This window comes from Ranitomeya variabilis, chromosome 8 (assembly GCF_051348905.1).
Source record: "Ranitomeya variabilis isolate aRanVar5 chromosome 8, aRanVar5.hap1, whole genome shotgun sequence".
NCBI lineage: Eukaryota > Metazoa > Chordata > Amphibia > Anura > Dendrobatidae > Ranitomeya > Ranitomeya variabilis.
The window spans coordinates 42,250,532-42,267,727 of record NC_135239.1 but is presented as its reverse complement, the minus strand read 5'-3'; the positions used below and the strand labels follow the sequence as shown (position 1 = coordinate 42,267,727).

At 42.6% G+C, this 17,196-nt stretch overlaps 1 protein-coding gene across 1 annotated transcript in view; it reads left to right on the top strand.

The window, feature by feature from the left end:
- Positions 1 to 17,196, top strand: part of LOC143788294 (uncharacterized) — an 84,860-nt gene that overhangs the window by 40,787 nt on the left and 26,877 nt on the right. The window contains exons 14-24 of the mRNA XM_077277833.1: positions 1 to 223; positions 8,666 to 8,717; positions 8,896 to 8,962; positions 9,627 to 9,849; positions 10,766 to 10,817; positions 10,906 to 10,972; positions 11,076 to 11,298; positions 11,431 to 11,472; positions 14,033 to 14,084; positions 14,247 to 14,313; positions 14,398 to 14,620. Coding sequence (XP_077133948.1) covers positions 1 to 223; positions 8,666 to 8,717; positions 8,896 to 8,962; positions 9,627 to 9,849; positions 10,766 to 10,817; positions 10,906 to 10,972; positions 11,076 to 11,298; positions 11,431 to 11,472; positions 14,033 to 14,084; positions 14,247 to 14,313; positions 14,398 to 14,620 — 1,291 coding nt within the window. The remainder of the gene's footprint in view (positions 224 to 8,665; positions 8,718 to 8,895; positions 8,963 to 9,626; positions 9,850 to 10,765; positions 10,818 to 10,905; positions 10,973 to 11,075; positions 11,299 to 11,430; positions 11,473 to 14,032; positions 14,085 to 14,246; positions 14,314 to 14,397; positions 14,621 to 17,196) is intronic.

The following is a 17,196-nucleotide window of genomic DNA, read 5'->3' as shown; positions in this document are numbered from 1 at the left end:
GATTCCTCCATATGTCGAGCAGCGATCCATGCTGGAAAAATACCCAATGATGGAGGACAAGTCACAGTGCACAAGACACCAGGTGAGGCCAGTTACAATGGATCTACAAGAAATGGGATTTCCACCAAGAACTTTGGAGCATGGCCTGGATCTTTTATATTTGTTACCTCAACAAGTACAGTGACTCCGGAACCAACAGAAGGAATAACACAAAGACCTCCAGGTATTGTACAGATCATTTTTGGTTCAAAAGTATCGCCATGGAAAATGTTACCCAGTGAATTGTGGCAGAATATTGGTATAATGTGCATTCTTCTATGCAATGAAAAGTACACATGCCGCAGGTGAGTTTGAATGAGAATCACACGTGTTTCGCATAGGCTTCCTCATGGGGCCGTCAAGAAAGGCCCCTGAGGAAGCCCAAGTGAAACGCATGTTGGGGCTATCTGTCTGGCATCTTACTAAGCTAAGATCCACATGGGTAAAAATTTACATTTTACATCTTAGGTTGTTCAGTTGTCATTTGTGGGTTCAGTTTGCAATTCTCTACTGTATATTTATAGTTATATCTAATTTGACACTTGATATAGCAATTCTTCTGGACCCTTTAATGACATCTGTCCATATCTGTAACTTTGGATATAAACATTATACTTTTAAGGAACATGATTCAACCGATCTATATACTATTTAGTATTGACCCCAGACCTATTTTCCCTAGTCCTTTATTTTTGTTCTTTATGTAATCATGTTTTACTGATTCTTGTTAATGAATGTTAGTACATGACACTTTAATAAAAGGATTTTTTTGTATTATATTTAAACAGACCCTTTTTGACTCATTTTTTTTTCAGTATTTAAGTGTACCCCTTGTGGTTGTTCTGTCATTTCTGACTCTTTTTGATGTGGCTATTAGGCCCCCAGTCACACTTGGTGTGATGTGTTTTGTTCTGATCTATCTACTACAACTGGTGATGAAATCCATCTTGTTGTTGTTTAACCCCTTCGCCTCGAAGCTTGCTTTCACCTTCCTGGCCAGGCCATTTTTTTCAATTCGGACCACTGTCACTTTATGAGGCCATAACTCTGGAACGCTTCAATGAATCCTAGTGATTCCCAGAATCTTTTCTCATGACATATTGTACTTCACGATAGTGTTAAAGTTTCTTCGATATAACTTGCATTTTGAAAAAACTGGAAATTTGGCGAAAATTTTGAAAATTTAGCAATTTTTGAACTTTGAATTTTATGCCCTTAAATCAGAGAGATAAGTCACACAAAATAGTTAATGAATAACATTTCCCACTTGTCTGCTTTACATCAGCACAATTTTGTAACCAAAATTTTGTTTTGTTAGGAAGTTACAAGGGTTAAATTTGACCAGTGATTTTTCATTTTTTCAACAAAATTTACAAAACCATTTTTTATCCTTTTGAACTCAAAATTGTCTTGAATTGAGAGCGGACGCCATGTCGCGTTTGAAGAGCCCCTGATATGCCTAAACATTGGAAAACCCACACAAGTGACACCATTTTGGAAACTAGACCCTTGAAGGAACTTATATACTATAGCTTGTGTGGTGAGCACTTTGAACCCCCAGGTGCTTCACAGAAGTTTATAACGTTGAGGTGTGAAAATAAAAAAATCACATTTTTTCCCCAAAAATGATCTTTTAGCAACAATTTTTTTAATTTTCACAAGGGTAAAAGGAGAAAATGGACCGCTAAAGTTGTGCAATTTCTCCTGAGTACGCCAATACCGCATATGTGGGGGAAAATCACTGTTTGGGCACATAGCAGTGCTCGGAAGGAAAGGAGTGACGTTTTGGATTGCAGACTTTGATGGAATGGTCTGCAGGCGTCATGTCACGTTTGGAGAGGCCCTGATGTGCCTAAACAGTGGAAATCTCCCACAACTGACTCCATATTTGGAAACTACACCCGTGAAGGAATTTATCTAGAGGCATAGTTTTATAGTAATGATTATACTGCTTTTGGTTTCACTGGTGTATGAATTTATAATGTGGTGTTGTGTGTAAGTTGTGCGGGGTACATCAGATTATAAAAGTGTGTTGTGTCAGGGTAAAAACAAATTTTATTAATTTGTGGATGAGTGGTATGCTTTGAAGCAATTCTTAATGCAAAGGCCAGGTTTCTCAGGGCAGGTTTCACAATGGTAAATTGTGTCCTTTCAAATTCCCATCTTGGAGCACTCTCTGCACCGGTTTTGTGATCTTCCTTTCCTAGCTGTTTGGGCAACCTCTCCTGGGAGATGTTGACCTGTGACAATACAGACACTATCAGTTTCAGAAGTACTGGGACCCTCACCTCCATGAGTGCCAAATATTAAGGCCTTGTTGACTTCCGCCTGAAATGGAAGGAAGGTCCCGTATTGCCTGCAGAATTGAATAGCACAAAAGCATTGTACAGTGCCGTCTGTACAACGTGCATGGACAATTTTTTTAACCATACTTTGGCTTTTTGCATGGCACTGTATGGTTAGAGGACTTGATCTGAGATATCTACATCCCCTATGTACCGATTGTAATCCAAGACACAATCTGGCTTTGGGACTAGTTGCGGTACATCGAACAGTGACAAGGGAGCTGTTGTCACGGTGTATGGTGGTCAAGATAAGGACACCCTTTTGTCCTTATACTTGACCACTAGCATGTTGTTGCTGCATTGGGCTATGCTTTCACCTTTTCTCAGCCTTTGCCCAATTAGCGGCTTAGGGAGGCCTCGCTGATTTTTTCGCACGGTGCCACATGCAGCTGTCCCCTGGCAGAGAGGGTCTTGAAGAGTGGGATGCTGGTGTAAAAGTTATCAATGTAGAGGTGATAACCCTTATCCAGCAGTGGGTGCAGCAATTCCCACACAATTTTCACACTCACCCCTAAGATGGGGGGCCTTCAGGGGGGTTAATCTGGGTGTCCTTGCTTTCTTAGACTCTTAAGCCCCCGTCTCACATAGCGAGATCGCTAGCGAGATCGCTGCTGAGTCACAAGTTTTGTGACGCAACAGCGACCTCAGTAGCGATCTCGCTATGTGTGACACGTACCAGCGATCAGGCCCCTGCTGCGAGATCGCTGGTCGTGTCGGAATGGCCTGGACCTTTTTTTGGTCGTTGAGGTCCCGCTGACATCGCTGAATCGGTGTGTGTGACGTCACCGCTGCGCTCTGCTCTCACTGTACGGCGGCACTCAGTCAGAGCAGGAAGCAGACGGCAAGGGACCTGACGGGCACCGAAATGTGAGTATGTACTGTTTGTTTTTTTGGTAACCAGGGTAAACATCGGGTTACGAAGCGCGGCCCTGCGCTTAGTAACCCGATGTTTACCCTGGTTACCCGGGTGCTGCAGGGGGACTTCGGCATCGTTGAAGACAGTTTCAACGATGCCGAAGTCGTTCCCCTGATCGTTGGTCGCTGGAGAGAGCTGTCTGTGTGACAGCTCCCCAGCGACCACACAACGACTAAACAGCGACGCTGCAGCGATCAGCATCGTTGTCTGTATCACTGCAGCGTCGCTGTGTGTGACGGGGCCTTAAATCTGTGTGTGTACTCAGAGGTACTCTCGCACAGTTTGTACAGTTTTATTCCATTCCTGGACCTCTTACTGTGCAGCTATTGTCGGAATTTTAGCCTCCCTTTGAAATGAACCAGAGATTCATCTTTAGCAATGTCCCTCTGGGGTATGTACGCCTCAGCAAATATTTTGCTGACGTGTTCAACCACTGGCCGAATTTTATATAGACGATCAAAGTTTGAATCATTACGGGGAAGACACTGTGCATTATCACTATAATGCAAAAACTTTTGGACTGTCTCGAATCGTGTCCTTGTCGTGGCCATACGGAATACCGGTGTACTATAGAAAATATCAGTACTCCAGTATTGCCGAATCTCTGTGTTTTTTATTATGCCCATATGCAGCACAAAACCCTAAAATGTCATCATCTTTGCTGCATTTACAGGTGTCCATCTGGCGTATGACTACGTGGGATTTTGGGTGAAAAATTGTTGGTCATACAAGTTCCTCTGGACCACCTTAAGATTTATTATTTCCTCACTGAAAATCAATTTGAAAAAGTCAATATCAGTGAGGCCAGTGGTGTCAAACTAGATTCCTGAGCTGCCGATGAAATCCGGAATGACAAGCTGATAATTTTAGGGGGGTTCAATCCATATGGAATCGATTTCTGCACGAGTTGCCTGGGTCCTAGGGTGACTTGCTGGGTGTCCTTCCCCACTAGATGAGGAGGAGGAGAAGGCGGAAGAGGAAGAATCGACAAATGTGGGATCTTCCTCACTGGATGAATCAGTTTCGGAGGCAAGGAAGGAGTATGCCTCCTCTGGTGAATAGCATCTTCTTGACGAATGGGCCATTTTTTAAAAAAAAAATCAAAACCCAGGGGATGTGTGTGTAATTGGTGCTTTTAAACGTGTAATGTATGGGGCTTGTGTATAGGGTACAATTTATTATAACAAAAACAGAGAGAAAAAAGTAGAGAAATAATGTAGAAGAAACACTTTAAAGAAAAAAAAGAAAATAAAAATCAGATGTAAAATAAAAAAAGTTTGTATAAAAGAAATTACAGATGTTCACTACACTAATGCCCTCCCTATAAATTTACCTGGCGCAAACAATTGTTTTTTTACAAAAGAAAAACGGATGTAACCAACACTGTAATGTACGCTCCCATAATGTACTCGCTAAAAATGTACTTGATGCAACTAATTATTTTTTTACAAAAAAAAAGCAGATGTCACCAACAATGTGACGTACGCTCCCCTAAAGCCAGTAGCGTAGCTACTGGGGGGGCAGAGGGGGCCATCGCCCCGGGCCCTGTCACACGAAGGGGCCCACCGGGAGCCAGGGCCACTTCTGTGCCGAGGCAGAACACCGCATAGGAGCAGAGCAGTATAATGTCTGTTCCCATCTGACAAGCTGCACGCTGGCTATTAGCACAGTGGCGGCTGCAGTCTCCCCCCTGCAGTGAATGGTGCTGCCGTCTGACCTGATCATGAAGCTTTTCCCGGCTGCAGTTTTCTTCACTCTGTGCACGCTGGGATTGGCTCAGGCACGCTGGGTCCTAGTGCCCACCTTACATTTCACTTACACTTCCTGGTCCTGCCTGCAGTGCAAACGTTATCAGTAAGTGGGGATGGAACTTATTTAGGTTTATTAAATTCAGGTGTGTCACTGTGAGACCGTGGGGTATTGTGGGGGCTGAAAGTGAGTGAGGGGGGACAGGGTACTGGGGGGTGAATGTGAGATGATGGGGTATTGTGGGGGAGGGGAGACGGCACTGGGGGGTGAATGTAAGACCATTTGGGTGTTGTGAGGGGAGAAGGTGGGTGAGGTGGGACAGGGCACTGAGTGGGTGTATGTGAGATGATGGGAGTATTGGATACTGAAGTGGGGGATGGGAGACAGGGCACTGGGGGGTAAATGTGAGACCATGGGGGTGTTGTGGTGGGTGAGGTGGGACAGGGTACTGGGTGGTGGATGTGAGACGATGGGGGTATTGGGGCTGAAGTGGGGGAGGGGGACAGGTCACTGGGGGCTGAACATTATAATCTTTAGTTATGATATTATAGGTGCTCCATCACATGTAATATTTGCTGTCTGGGGAGGCTGGAGATGGGGGGGTAGGGGGCCTTTGATACGTACCACCTGGGTCTTTTATAACTATTAGTATAAGGAGCCACATACAGTAACCAAGAGCTGCATCACATTTACAGCACCACTCCAGCATTAGTTTTATTTCACTGCTGGAGCGGTGCTGACAATCCCCATCCCCTGCCCCTGTCTGATACTCACCTTCCGGCGTTTTCATCTGTTTTTGCCTCGCCTCAGCTCCGTCTCCTGCAGTTTGTGGCCTGTCCGAGGCTCCAGTGTTTCTTATAACTATGTATAAGGGAGCTGCGAGTCCATCATACTGTGTATAAGGGAGCTGCGGGCCCATCATACTGTGTATAAGGGAGCTGCGGGCCCATCATACTGTGTATAAGGGAGCTGTGGGCCCATCATACTGTATAAGGAAGCTGCGGGCCCATCATACTGTATAAGGGAGCTGCGGGCCCGTCATACTGTGATAAGGGAGCTGCGGGCCCATCATACTGTGTACATATAAGGGAGCTGCGGGCCCATCATACTGTGTATAAGGGAGCTGTGGGCCATCATACTGTGTATAAGGGAGCTGCGGGCCCATCATACTGTGTATAAGAGAGCTGCGGGCCCATCATACTGTGTATAAGGGAGCTGCGGGCCCATCATACTGTGTATAAGGGAGCTGCGGGCCCATCATACTATGTATAAGGGAGCTGTGGGCCATCATACTGTGTATACGGGAGCTGCGGGCCAATCATACTGTATAAGGGAGCTGTGGGCCCATCATACTGTGTATAAGGAAGCTGCGGGCCCATCATACTGTATAAGGGAGCTGCGGGCCCATCATACTGTGTATAAGGGAGCTGCGGGCCAATCATACTGTATAAGGGAGCTGCGGGCCCATCATACTGTGTATAAGGGAGCTGCGGGCCCATCATACTGTGTATAAGGGAGCTGTGGGCCCATCATACTGTGTATAAGGGAGCTGCGGGCCAATCATACTGTATAAGGGAGCTGCGGGCCCATCATACTGTGTATAAGGGAGCTGCGGGCCCATCATACTGTGTATAAGGGAGCTGTGGGCCCATCATACTGTGTATAAGGGAGCTGCGGGCCCATCGTACTGTGTATAAGGGAGCTGTGGGCCCATCATACTGTGTATACGGGAGCTACGGGCCCATCATACTGTGTACATATAAGGGAGCTGCGGGCCCATCATACTGTGTATAAGGGAGCTGTGGGCCATCATACTGTGTATAAGGGAGCTGCGGGCCCATCATACTGTGTATAAGAGAGCTGCGGGCCCATCATACTGTGTATAAGGGAGCTGCGGGCCCTTCATACTGTGATAAGGCAGCTGCGGGCCCATCATACTGTGTATAAGAGAGCTGCGGGCCCATCATACTGTGTATAAGGGAGCTGCGGGCCCTTCATACTGTGATAAGGGAGCTGCGGGCTCATCATACTGTGTATAAGGGAGCTGTGAGTCCATCATACTGTGTATAGGGAACTGTGAAGGCATGTTGTGCATATGGCAGCTGTTGGCCCATTACACTGTATATATGGGAGCTCTGGGGGGCATTATACTTTCTATAGTGGAGTTCTGTCAGCATTATACTGTGTATAGGGGAGCATTGGGCTCATACTATCTATAGGGGAGCAGTGGGAACATCATACGGTGTATAGGGGAGTTATAGAATCACCATACTGTGTATAGGGGAGCTGTGAGGGCCTTAGACTGTGTATAGGGAAGCTTTGAGCTCACCATACTGTGTATAATGGAGCAGTGCATAGGGGAACTTAGGGGACATTATTAAATGTTAAGTGGGCACTTAAGCATTACTGTATTGTTATAGGGGCACTCAGAGTATTGTGACCATCAAAGTTGCATATGGTCACAATATGGCGGTAAAATCAATGTTCGTTTTTGTATATAGATTTATTTTCAATAACAGTAGGGTCATATTCTGAGGTTCCACTATATTCACAACTAGAGTGCGCAACCGTAGCTGTAATCAGGGTTAGCTGGTTAGGGGCCCACTCAGATGTTTCGCCCCCCCTAAGTTGAAGCCCTAGCTACGCCTCTGCCTAAAGCACTAGAAATTACCCGGAGTTTGCAGGGATTTTTTTATGCAAAAAAAAATACGCTACCTCCCTACCTATAAAGCTACACTATGCATTTTTTTTTCTCTAAAACAAATATCGGATGTCACCAAACACTGACACCCGCTATACTATCACGCTACCTACAAAACTACTAAAAATTGAAATTTCAGCAAACGGAGTGGAAGTTTACCGGCACCAGCTTTTTTTACTAGCAAGATTATTTTGCCACATATAGAGCATATCATCCAAATGCAGAGATAATTGGGTGGTACACACCTTAGGGAAAAATCAGTGTCAGTGAAGTTGTGCTGCTGTGATACCATAATTTCCCACGGGATCAATAAAGTGTATCATATCGTATCGTATCGTATCGTAAGTAGAAAACTAAAAAAATGGCGCTCACCAAATTCTTGCAAAAATATGTTTCTTTAATCTATTAGGGATACAAACATGTCAGCAGGCAGGGAGATTGAGCTGGACGATGGCCGTTTTACGTTGTCCAAGCACTGCTATGGACCCAAGTAGTCTACTGGCTGATTTGGACCCGTAGAAATGCTAATAAATAGGCTGCGGCGACTGAAGCATTATTTTAGAGCACGCCGAAAATACTCATTTAGAACACGAGCGTGCTCAAATAACACCTTATCCGAGCGTGCTCGCCCATCACTAGTTGCTAGACCTCTAAAAATAGACTTATTTCCTTCATGAAAGATAATTGGATTTAAGTAATCTCTAATATTGGTATCTCATCACATTAGACTTTATTATTATTTTTATATATATATATATATATATATATATATATATATATATATACTTTGACCTCTTTCATTATGACCTATACAGTTCACTGCTCAATGTGAATGGAGTCAGATCTTAGAGAATAGAACATAAACCTGTAATTTCAGTAACTTCATCTCATAGAATTATTCCCATTTTGTTGCAGTGATGGCATCTTGTACAACAACTGCAAAAGATTTACCGGGATCTTCTGCAGAGTAAGATTTCTTTTCTTTTTCTTCAAGGGATTGCATTAGAAAAATAGTATTTTTTGCAGCAACACAGCCACTCTTGTATATGAGATAAGTCTGATATTGCAGTTCAGACACAAATACGTACTTGCGCTACAATTGTGGGTTTTTGTTTTTTTTCTCTAAAATTGTATTTATTTTGCAGTGTTTTGTGTCCAGCTGACTGTCTTACAAATGGAGGATCTGTTTGGGGAACTGATGTGTATACAAATGTAAGATGAAACTAAAAATAATACATTTTAAAAGATTTTGTTAAAATATAAATATACAGGATGGGCCATGTATACACCTAAATAAAATGGGAATGGTTGATGATATCAACTTCCTGTTTGTGGCACATTAGTACATGGGAGGGGGAAAGCTTTTCAAGATGGGTGGTGACCATGGCGGCCATTTTGAAGTCGGCCATTTTGGATCCAACTTTATTTTTACCAATGGGAAGAGGGTCATGTGACACATCAAACTTATTGAGAATTTCACAAGAAAAACAATGATGTGCTTGGTTTTAACGTAACGTTATTCTTTCATGAGTTATTTACAAGTTTTTTCTTAGAAAGAATAAAGTTACATTAAAACCAAGCACATCTTTGTTTTTCTTGTGAAATTCTCAATAAGTTTGATGTGTCACATGACCCTCTTCCCATTGGTAAAAATAAAGTTAGATCCAAAATGGCCAACTTCAAAATGGCCGGCATGGTCACCACCCATCTTCAAAAGTGTTTCCCCTCCCATATACTAATGTGCCACAAACAAAGTTGATATCACCAACCATTCCCATTTTATTTAGGTGTATCCATATATATGGCCCACCATGTAGTATTAAAAACAATAAGGTATTAAAAGTTTGTCTCAGACTGCATTCATTATGTTGGCTAGGATTCCTCCATATGTCGAGCAGCGATCCATGCTGGAAAAATACCCAATGATGGAGGACAAGTCTCAGTGCACAAGACACCAGGTGAGGCCAGTTACACTGGATCTACAAGAAATGGGATTTCCGCCAAGAACTTTGGAGCATGGCCTGGGTCTTTTATATTTGTTACCTCAACAAGTACAGTGACTCCGGAACCAACAGAAGCAATAGCACAAGGACCTCCAGGTATTGTACAGATAATTTTTGGTTTAAAAAGTGTTACCATGGAAAATGTTACAAAGTAAATTGTGGCAGATTACTGGTATAATGTGCATCCTTCTATGCAATGAAAAGCTATTTAGGAACACTTACACATGCCACAGGTGAGTTTGAATGAGCATCACACGCGTTTCACATGGGCTTCGTCAGGGGGGCGTCAAGGAAGGACCCTGAGGAAGCCCACGCAAACGCTCCTATGGGCTATCTGTCTGGCGTCTTACTAAGATCCACATGGGTAAGAATCAATATTTTACATCTTAGGTTGTTCAGTTGTCACTTTGTAGGTTCAGATTGCAATTTTCTACTATATATTTATAGTTATATCTAGTTTGACACTCGTCATGATATAGCAATTTTTCTATACTCTTTAATGACATCTGTCGATATCTGTAACTTTGGATATAAACATTACACTTTTAAGGAACATGATTCAGCCGATCTATATAATATTTATACACCAAAAAAACCTATATACTATGTAGTATTGACCCCACATCTCTTTACCCGAGTCCTTTATGCTTTATTTTTGTTCTTTATGTAATCATGTTTTACTGATTCTTGTTACTGAATGTTAATACATGACACTTTAATAAAAGGATTCTTTGTATTATATTTCAACAGACCCTTTTTTACTCCATTTTTTTCAGTATTTAAGTGTACCCCTTGGAGTTGTTCTGCCATTTATGACTTTTTTATGTGGTTATTAGGCCCCAATTCACACTTAGTGTAATGAGTTTTGTTCTGGTCTATCTGCTACAACTGGTGATGAAATCCGTCTTGTGGTTGTTGTTTAATCTTTATTTTCAGTTTTGAGTTAATGATTCTGTATTTACTGGTGGTAACCATAACTCCACATGACATCACTTACAACTGTTCATTGCAGTGACGGAATCTTGTACAACAACGGCCAAGGACCTACCCGGATCCTCTGCAGAGTAAGAATCCCTCCATACTCATCTATTTTAATGTTTAAAACACATACTAAAACTTTGAAAATTTGATATATTTGTTTTTATTCCTTAGCGTGCTTTGTCCCGGTGACTGTCTGGCTAATAGTAAATCTGTTTGGGGAACTGATGTGTATACAGATGTAAGATGGAAGTAAAAAATGTTAATTTTATAAACATTTTAAAAGAAAAATAATAATAGCATATTCAAAATGTATCTGTTACTGCATTCACTATTTCTCTTAGGATTCCTCTATTTGCCGAGCAGCGATCCATGCTGGAATAATAACCAATGATGGAGGACAAGTCTCAGTTCAGAAGACACCAGGTCAGGACAGTTACAATGGATCTACAAGAAATGGGATCACAACCAAAAGCTATGGAGCGTTTTCTGGATCTTTTATATTTGTTGTTTCAACCAGTCCAGCGACTCCCGAACCAACAAAGGAAATAACGCAAAGGACTCCAGGTACTGTACAGGTATTTCTTGTTCAAGAGATACTTGTAGGAATTGCTATTAAACTAAATGTTGCACAATATTGGTATCATGTGTGTTCTTCATGGCCTGGATCTTTTATATTTGCTAACTCTTCAATTCCAGTGACTCTGGAACCAACAAAAGAAATAACACAAAGGCTTCCAGGTATTGTACAGATTTTTTTTTTACTTTTGGAATAAATATTTCAAGGAACTCAATAGGGTGATTTTAGAAAAGAAAATGTGACAGAAAATTGTATCATGCGCATTCTTCTATAATAATGGAAGAAGTGTAACTACTATGGCTAATGAGTTGCTCGAAATAAGCAAAATGTGCAACTGGGTAAATAATGGTACATAGAGCACCAAACCCGTACTTCATATGCAAAGTGTCAGGTACTGAGAAATGTTCTCTAGTATGTGCACAGTAAGTGATGATGAATACTGGAAAAAATGTAATAAAATTCAGCAAATAATAGCTTCTATTCTGACTAGAAATGAGGGAATATTTGTAAATCTGTCACATCAGTGTTTAGAACAATGCTTCCCAACTAGGTGTGCGGCAGCATGGGTTGTTATTACATCCCATTAAGGCTGCCGCGACACTAGTGTTTAAAATGGCTACAAGAGCTCAGCACGCTGGGCAGGAAACCGCTCATGTAGAGGCCAAGTCCTATACTCCAGTAGGACCTTGTGGCGGCAGACCACCATGTGACATGCTCTAATACTGTGACTCTGTAGTACAGATGAGAGGATCGGGCATAAATTGAAATTTCAGCAAACGGAGTGGAAGTTTACTGGCACCAGCTCTTTTCACTAGCAAGATTGTTTTCCTACATATAGAGCATATCATCCAAATGTAGAAATAATTGGTGGTACGCACCTTAGGCTGGTTTCACACTAGCGTATGGGAGTGCTGCGGATGGCAGCGCACTTCCTCCCTTCTTCCTCCATGAAACCACACCTACGCTCCGCTTACACTCCCCCTATGCCTCCTTGAGATCTGCGGTGCCCTGTATACCTATTTTTATCATTGGGTACGCAGGGACATACGCTGTTTGTAGATGCCTCCACATGCGCCCCTTGGACGCTGCGCCGACCGCAACAAAATGCAACATGTTGTGTTCGACGCAGTTCGGCGCAGTGTCCAAACGGCGCATGTGGAGGCCTCCGCAAACAGCTTATGTCCCTGCGTACCCAATGATAAAGATAGGTAGACAGGGCACCGCAGTACGCAAGGAGGCGTAGGCGTAACGTAGGCATGGTTTCATGGAGGAAGAAGGGAGGAAGTACGCTGCCATCCACAACACTCCCGTACGCTAGTGTGAAACCAGCCTTAGTGATAAATTAGTGTCATTGAAGTAGAAAACTAGAAAAATGGCGCTCACCAAATTCTTGCAAAAATAGGTTTCTTTAATCTATTAGATACAAGCGTGTCAGCAGGCAGGGAGATTGAGCTGGATGATGGCCGTTTTACGTTGTCTAAGCACTGCTATGGACAGAAGTAGTCTACTGTTGTGAATTCCGTTCTCGGGCTCCCTCCTGTGGTCATGAGTGGTACTGTGTGAGTTTGTTCTTGGGCTCCCTCTGGTTGCCTTTAGCAATATGGTTGGGCTCAGCTGTTTCATCTCCTGCTAGGCTGGGCCTATTTAACTCACCTGGACCTTTACTTGTCGCCTGCTGTCGGTGTATTCAGTCCTGATCCTGTGCTCTCCTGAATATTCCTTGTTACCAGTCTCCTGCTATGAGAAGCTAAGTTTGCTTGTTCAGTTTCTCATTATTTCCTTGAAAACGTTTCTCATTATATTATGAGTTCAGCCCAGCTTGCTTTTATGTGATTCTTTGCTTGCTGGTTAGTTCTGGGGTGCAGAGTGCGCCCCTCACATCGTGAGTCGGTGTGGGGGTTCTTGTATTTTCTGCGTGGTTTACTTTTGATAGTTTTTGTGCTGACCGCACAGACACCTATCTTTATCTGCCTATCTAGTATTAGCGGGCCTCATTTGCTAAACCTGTTTCATCTCTACGTTTGTGTTTTCCCCTTAAACTCACCGTTATTATTTGTGGGGGCTATCTAAAACTTTGGGGATATTTCTCTGAGGCAAGTGAGGTCTTTGCTTTCTCTCTAGGGGTAGTCAGTTTCTCAGGCTGTGACGAGGCGTCTAGGTTTTCAGGTAATGCTCCACAGCTGCCTTTAGTGTGTTTGGATAGGATCAGGATTGCGGTCAGTATAGCTTCCACATCCCCAGAACTTGTCCTATATATTCAGGGTATATGTGTCAGGTCAGTTTGAGATCCTACCACCAGGATCATAACAGTCTACTGGATGATTTGGACCCGTAGAAGTGCTAACAAATAGGCAATAGGCCAGACATGCAGCCACGGCGACTCCAGCATTATTTTAGAGCATGCCGAAAATACTTGTTTAGAACACAAGCGTGCTCAGATAACACCTTATCAGAGCATGCTCGCACATCACTAGTTGCTAGAACTCTAAAAATAGACTTATTGCCTTTATGAAAGATAATTGGATTTAAGTAATCTCTAATATTGGTATCTCATCACATTAGACTTTAGTATTATTATTTATTTATATATACTTTGACCTCTTCCATTACGACCTATACAGTTCACTGCTCAATGTGAATGGAGTCAGATTTTAGAGAATAGAACATAAACCTGTAATTACGATAACTTCGTCTCATAGAATTATTCCCATTTTGTTGCAGTGATGGCATCTTGTACAACAACTGCAAAAGATTTACCGGGATCTTCTGCAGAGTAAGATTTCTTTTCTTTTTCTTCAAGGGATTGCATTGGAAAAATAGGCTTTTTTGCAGCAACACAGCCACTCTTGTATGAGATAAGTCTGATATTGCAGTTCAGACACAAATACGTACTTACGTTATATTTTTTTTTACTAAAATAATATTTATTTTGCAGTGTTTTGTGTCCAGCTGACTGTCTTACAAATGGAGGATCTGTTTGGGGAACTGATGTGTATACAAATGTAAGATAAATGCAAAATTGTTATCCTTTGTTATCTAATAATATAATGAAGGTAATCAATTATTGTATCTATAATATTTCTTAGGATTCCTCCATATGTCGAGCAGCGATCCATGCTGGAAAAATATCCAATGATGGAGGACAAGTCTCAGTGCACAAGACACCAGGTGAGGCCAGTTACACTGGATCCACAAGAAATGGGATTTCCACCAAGAACTTTGGAAAATGGCCTGGATCATTTATATTTGTTACCTCAACAAGTACAGTGACTCCGGAACCAACAGAAGGAATTAAACAAAGACCTCCAGGTATTGTACAGATAATTTTTGGTTCAAAATTATCGCCATGGAAAATGTTACCCAGTGAATTGTGGCAGAATATTAGTATAATGCGCATTCTTTATGCAATGAAAAGCTCTTTAGGAACACTTACAGCTAAACATTGCAGAAAGAAACTTGGTCCAAATACTTACAGGTACTTCTCACAAAATTAGAATATCATCAAAAGTAAATTTATTTCAGTTCTTCAATACAAAAAGTGAAACTCATATGTTATGCATATCATTACAAACAGAGTGATCTATTTCAACTGTTTATTTCTGTTAATGTTGATGATTATGGCTTACAGCCAATGACAACCCAAAAGTCATTATCTCCGTAAATTAGAATAATTATCAAAAACACCTGCAAAGGCTTCCTAAATGTTTAATAAGGTCCCTTAGTCTGTTTCAGTAGGTTCCACAATCATGGGGAAGACTGCTGACTTGACAGATGTCCAGAAGGCAGTCATTGACACTCTCTACAAGGAGAATAAACCACAAAAAGGTCATAGCTAAAGAAGCTGGCTGTTCACAGAGAACTGTATCCAAGCATAGTAATCCAAGCTGTTTGAGATCTAGTGTGAAGTTTCCACAATCAGTGATGGTTTGGGGAGCTATGTCACCTGCTGGTGTACATCCACTGTGTTTTATTATGACCAAAGTCAGCGCAGTCACCTACCAGGAAATTTTAGAGCACTTCATGCTTCCATCTGCCGACAAGCTTTTTGAATATGGAAATTATACTTATCCATTCCACATGATAAGGGTCTCTTAGCCGTGGAATTTCTCTAGAGTAGAGGTCGCCAATTTCAAAATCACAATGATGTCATCCTTATAGCGTTGGAGTTTTGCTTGTCCAGGTATGTCTTTACTTTTGACAGGAAATACTTCCACCAGCTCAGAGGTACGGCGATGGGGAGTCACTGTGCCCCATTATATGCCAACCTATTCCTGGACTGGTGCGAAGAAACCATGGTCTTTGGCGACATCCCTGTGGTTTGAAGTGAGAATGTCACAATGTGGACTCGGTTCATAGACAACATTCTGGTCATCTGGGGGGGATTCGGAACAGTTTAAAGAGTTTGTTGGTAGATTGAATAAAAACAATCTCAATTTACATTTTACATTTGAAATTGGTGTGGACAAATTGCCCTCTTTGAAATTATTGATCCAAAAGAAAACGAACAGGGATTTAATGCCTCAAACCCACAATAAAGCAACTGCCACAAACTAACTTTTAAGGTGGGAGAGTTATCACCCTGTGCCACTGAAAAAAGGAATCCCTAAAGGACAGTTTATGTGATTGTGATGCAATTGCTCCAATGATGCTTCGTTTGAGGTGCAGGCTGCTGAGTTGGGCAACAGGTTTGTGGAGAGGGGTTACTCAAAAAGAATTCTTACAAAAGCCTACAAGGAAACTTGTTATGACCCCAATGGCGAGGGTCTCAGAGGAACGTGGAAGTCTGCAGAATACAAAAATCCAGCTCATAGGGCAGTGGTAACTGGGTTGACCATATATCTACTCCTAACGCCAACACTAGAAGTAGCCGGGGATCATTCCTACGTTGATTCTAGATGACACGCGCCAGCCGGAGAATCTAGCTACCCCTAGTAGAGGAAAACAAAGACCTTTCTTGCCTCCAGAGAAGGGGACCCCAAAGCTGGATAGAAGCCCCCCACAAATAATGACGGTGAGGTAAGAGGAAATGACAAACTCAGAAATGAATCAGGTTTAGCACAGAGAGGCCCGCTTACTGATAGCAGAATAAAGAAAGGTAACTTATATGGTCAACAAAAACCCTATCAAAATCCACACTGGAAATTCAAGAACCCCCGAACCGTCTAACGGTCCGGGGGGAGAACACCAGCCCCCCTAGAGCTTCCAGCAAAGGTCAGGATATAGATTTGGAACAAGCTGGACAAAAATACAAAACCAAAACAAATAGCAAAAAGCAAAAGGCAGACTTAGCTGATATAACTGGAACCAGGATCAGTAGACAAGAGCACAGCAGACTAGCTCTGATAACTACGTTGCCAGGCATTGAACTGAAGGTCCAGGGAGCTTATATAGCAACACCCCTAACTAACGACCCAGGTGCGGATAAAAGGAATGACAGAAAAACCAGAGTCAAAAAACTAGTAACCACTAGAGGGAGCAAAAAGCAAATTCACAACAGTACCCCCCCCCTTAGTGAGGGGTCACCGAACCCTCACCACGACCACCAGGGCGATCAGGATGAGCGGCATGAAAGGCACGAACTAAATCGGCCGCATGAACATCAGAGGCGACCACCCAGGAATTATCCTCCTGACCATAGCCCTTCCACTTGACCAGGTACTGAAGCCTCCGCCTGGAGAGGCGAGAATCCAAGATCTTCTCCACCACGTACTCCAACTCGCCCTCAACCAACACCGGAGCAGGAGGCTCAGCAGAAGGAACTACAGGCACAATGTACCGCCGCAACAAGGACCTATGAAATACATTGTGAATAGCAAACGACACAGGAAGATCCAGACGAAAAGATACAGGATTAAGGATTTCCAATATCTTGTAAGGCCCAATAA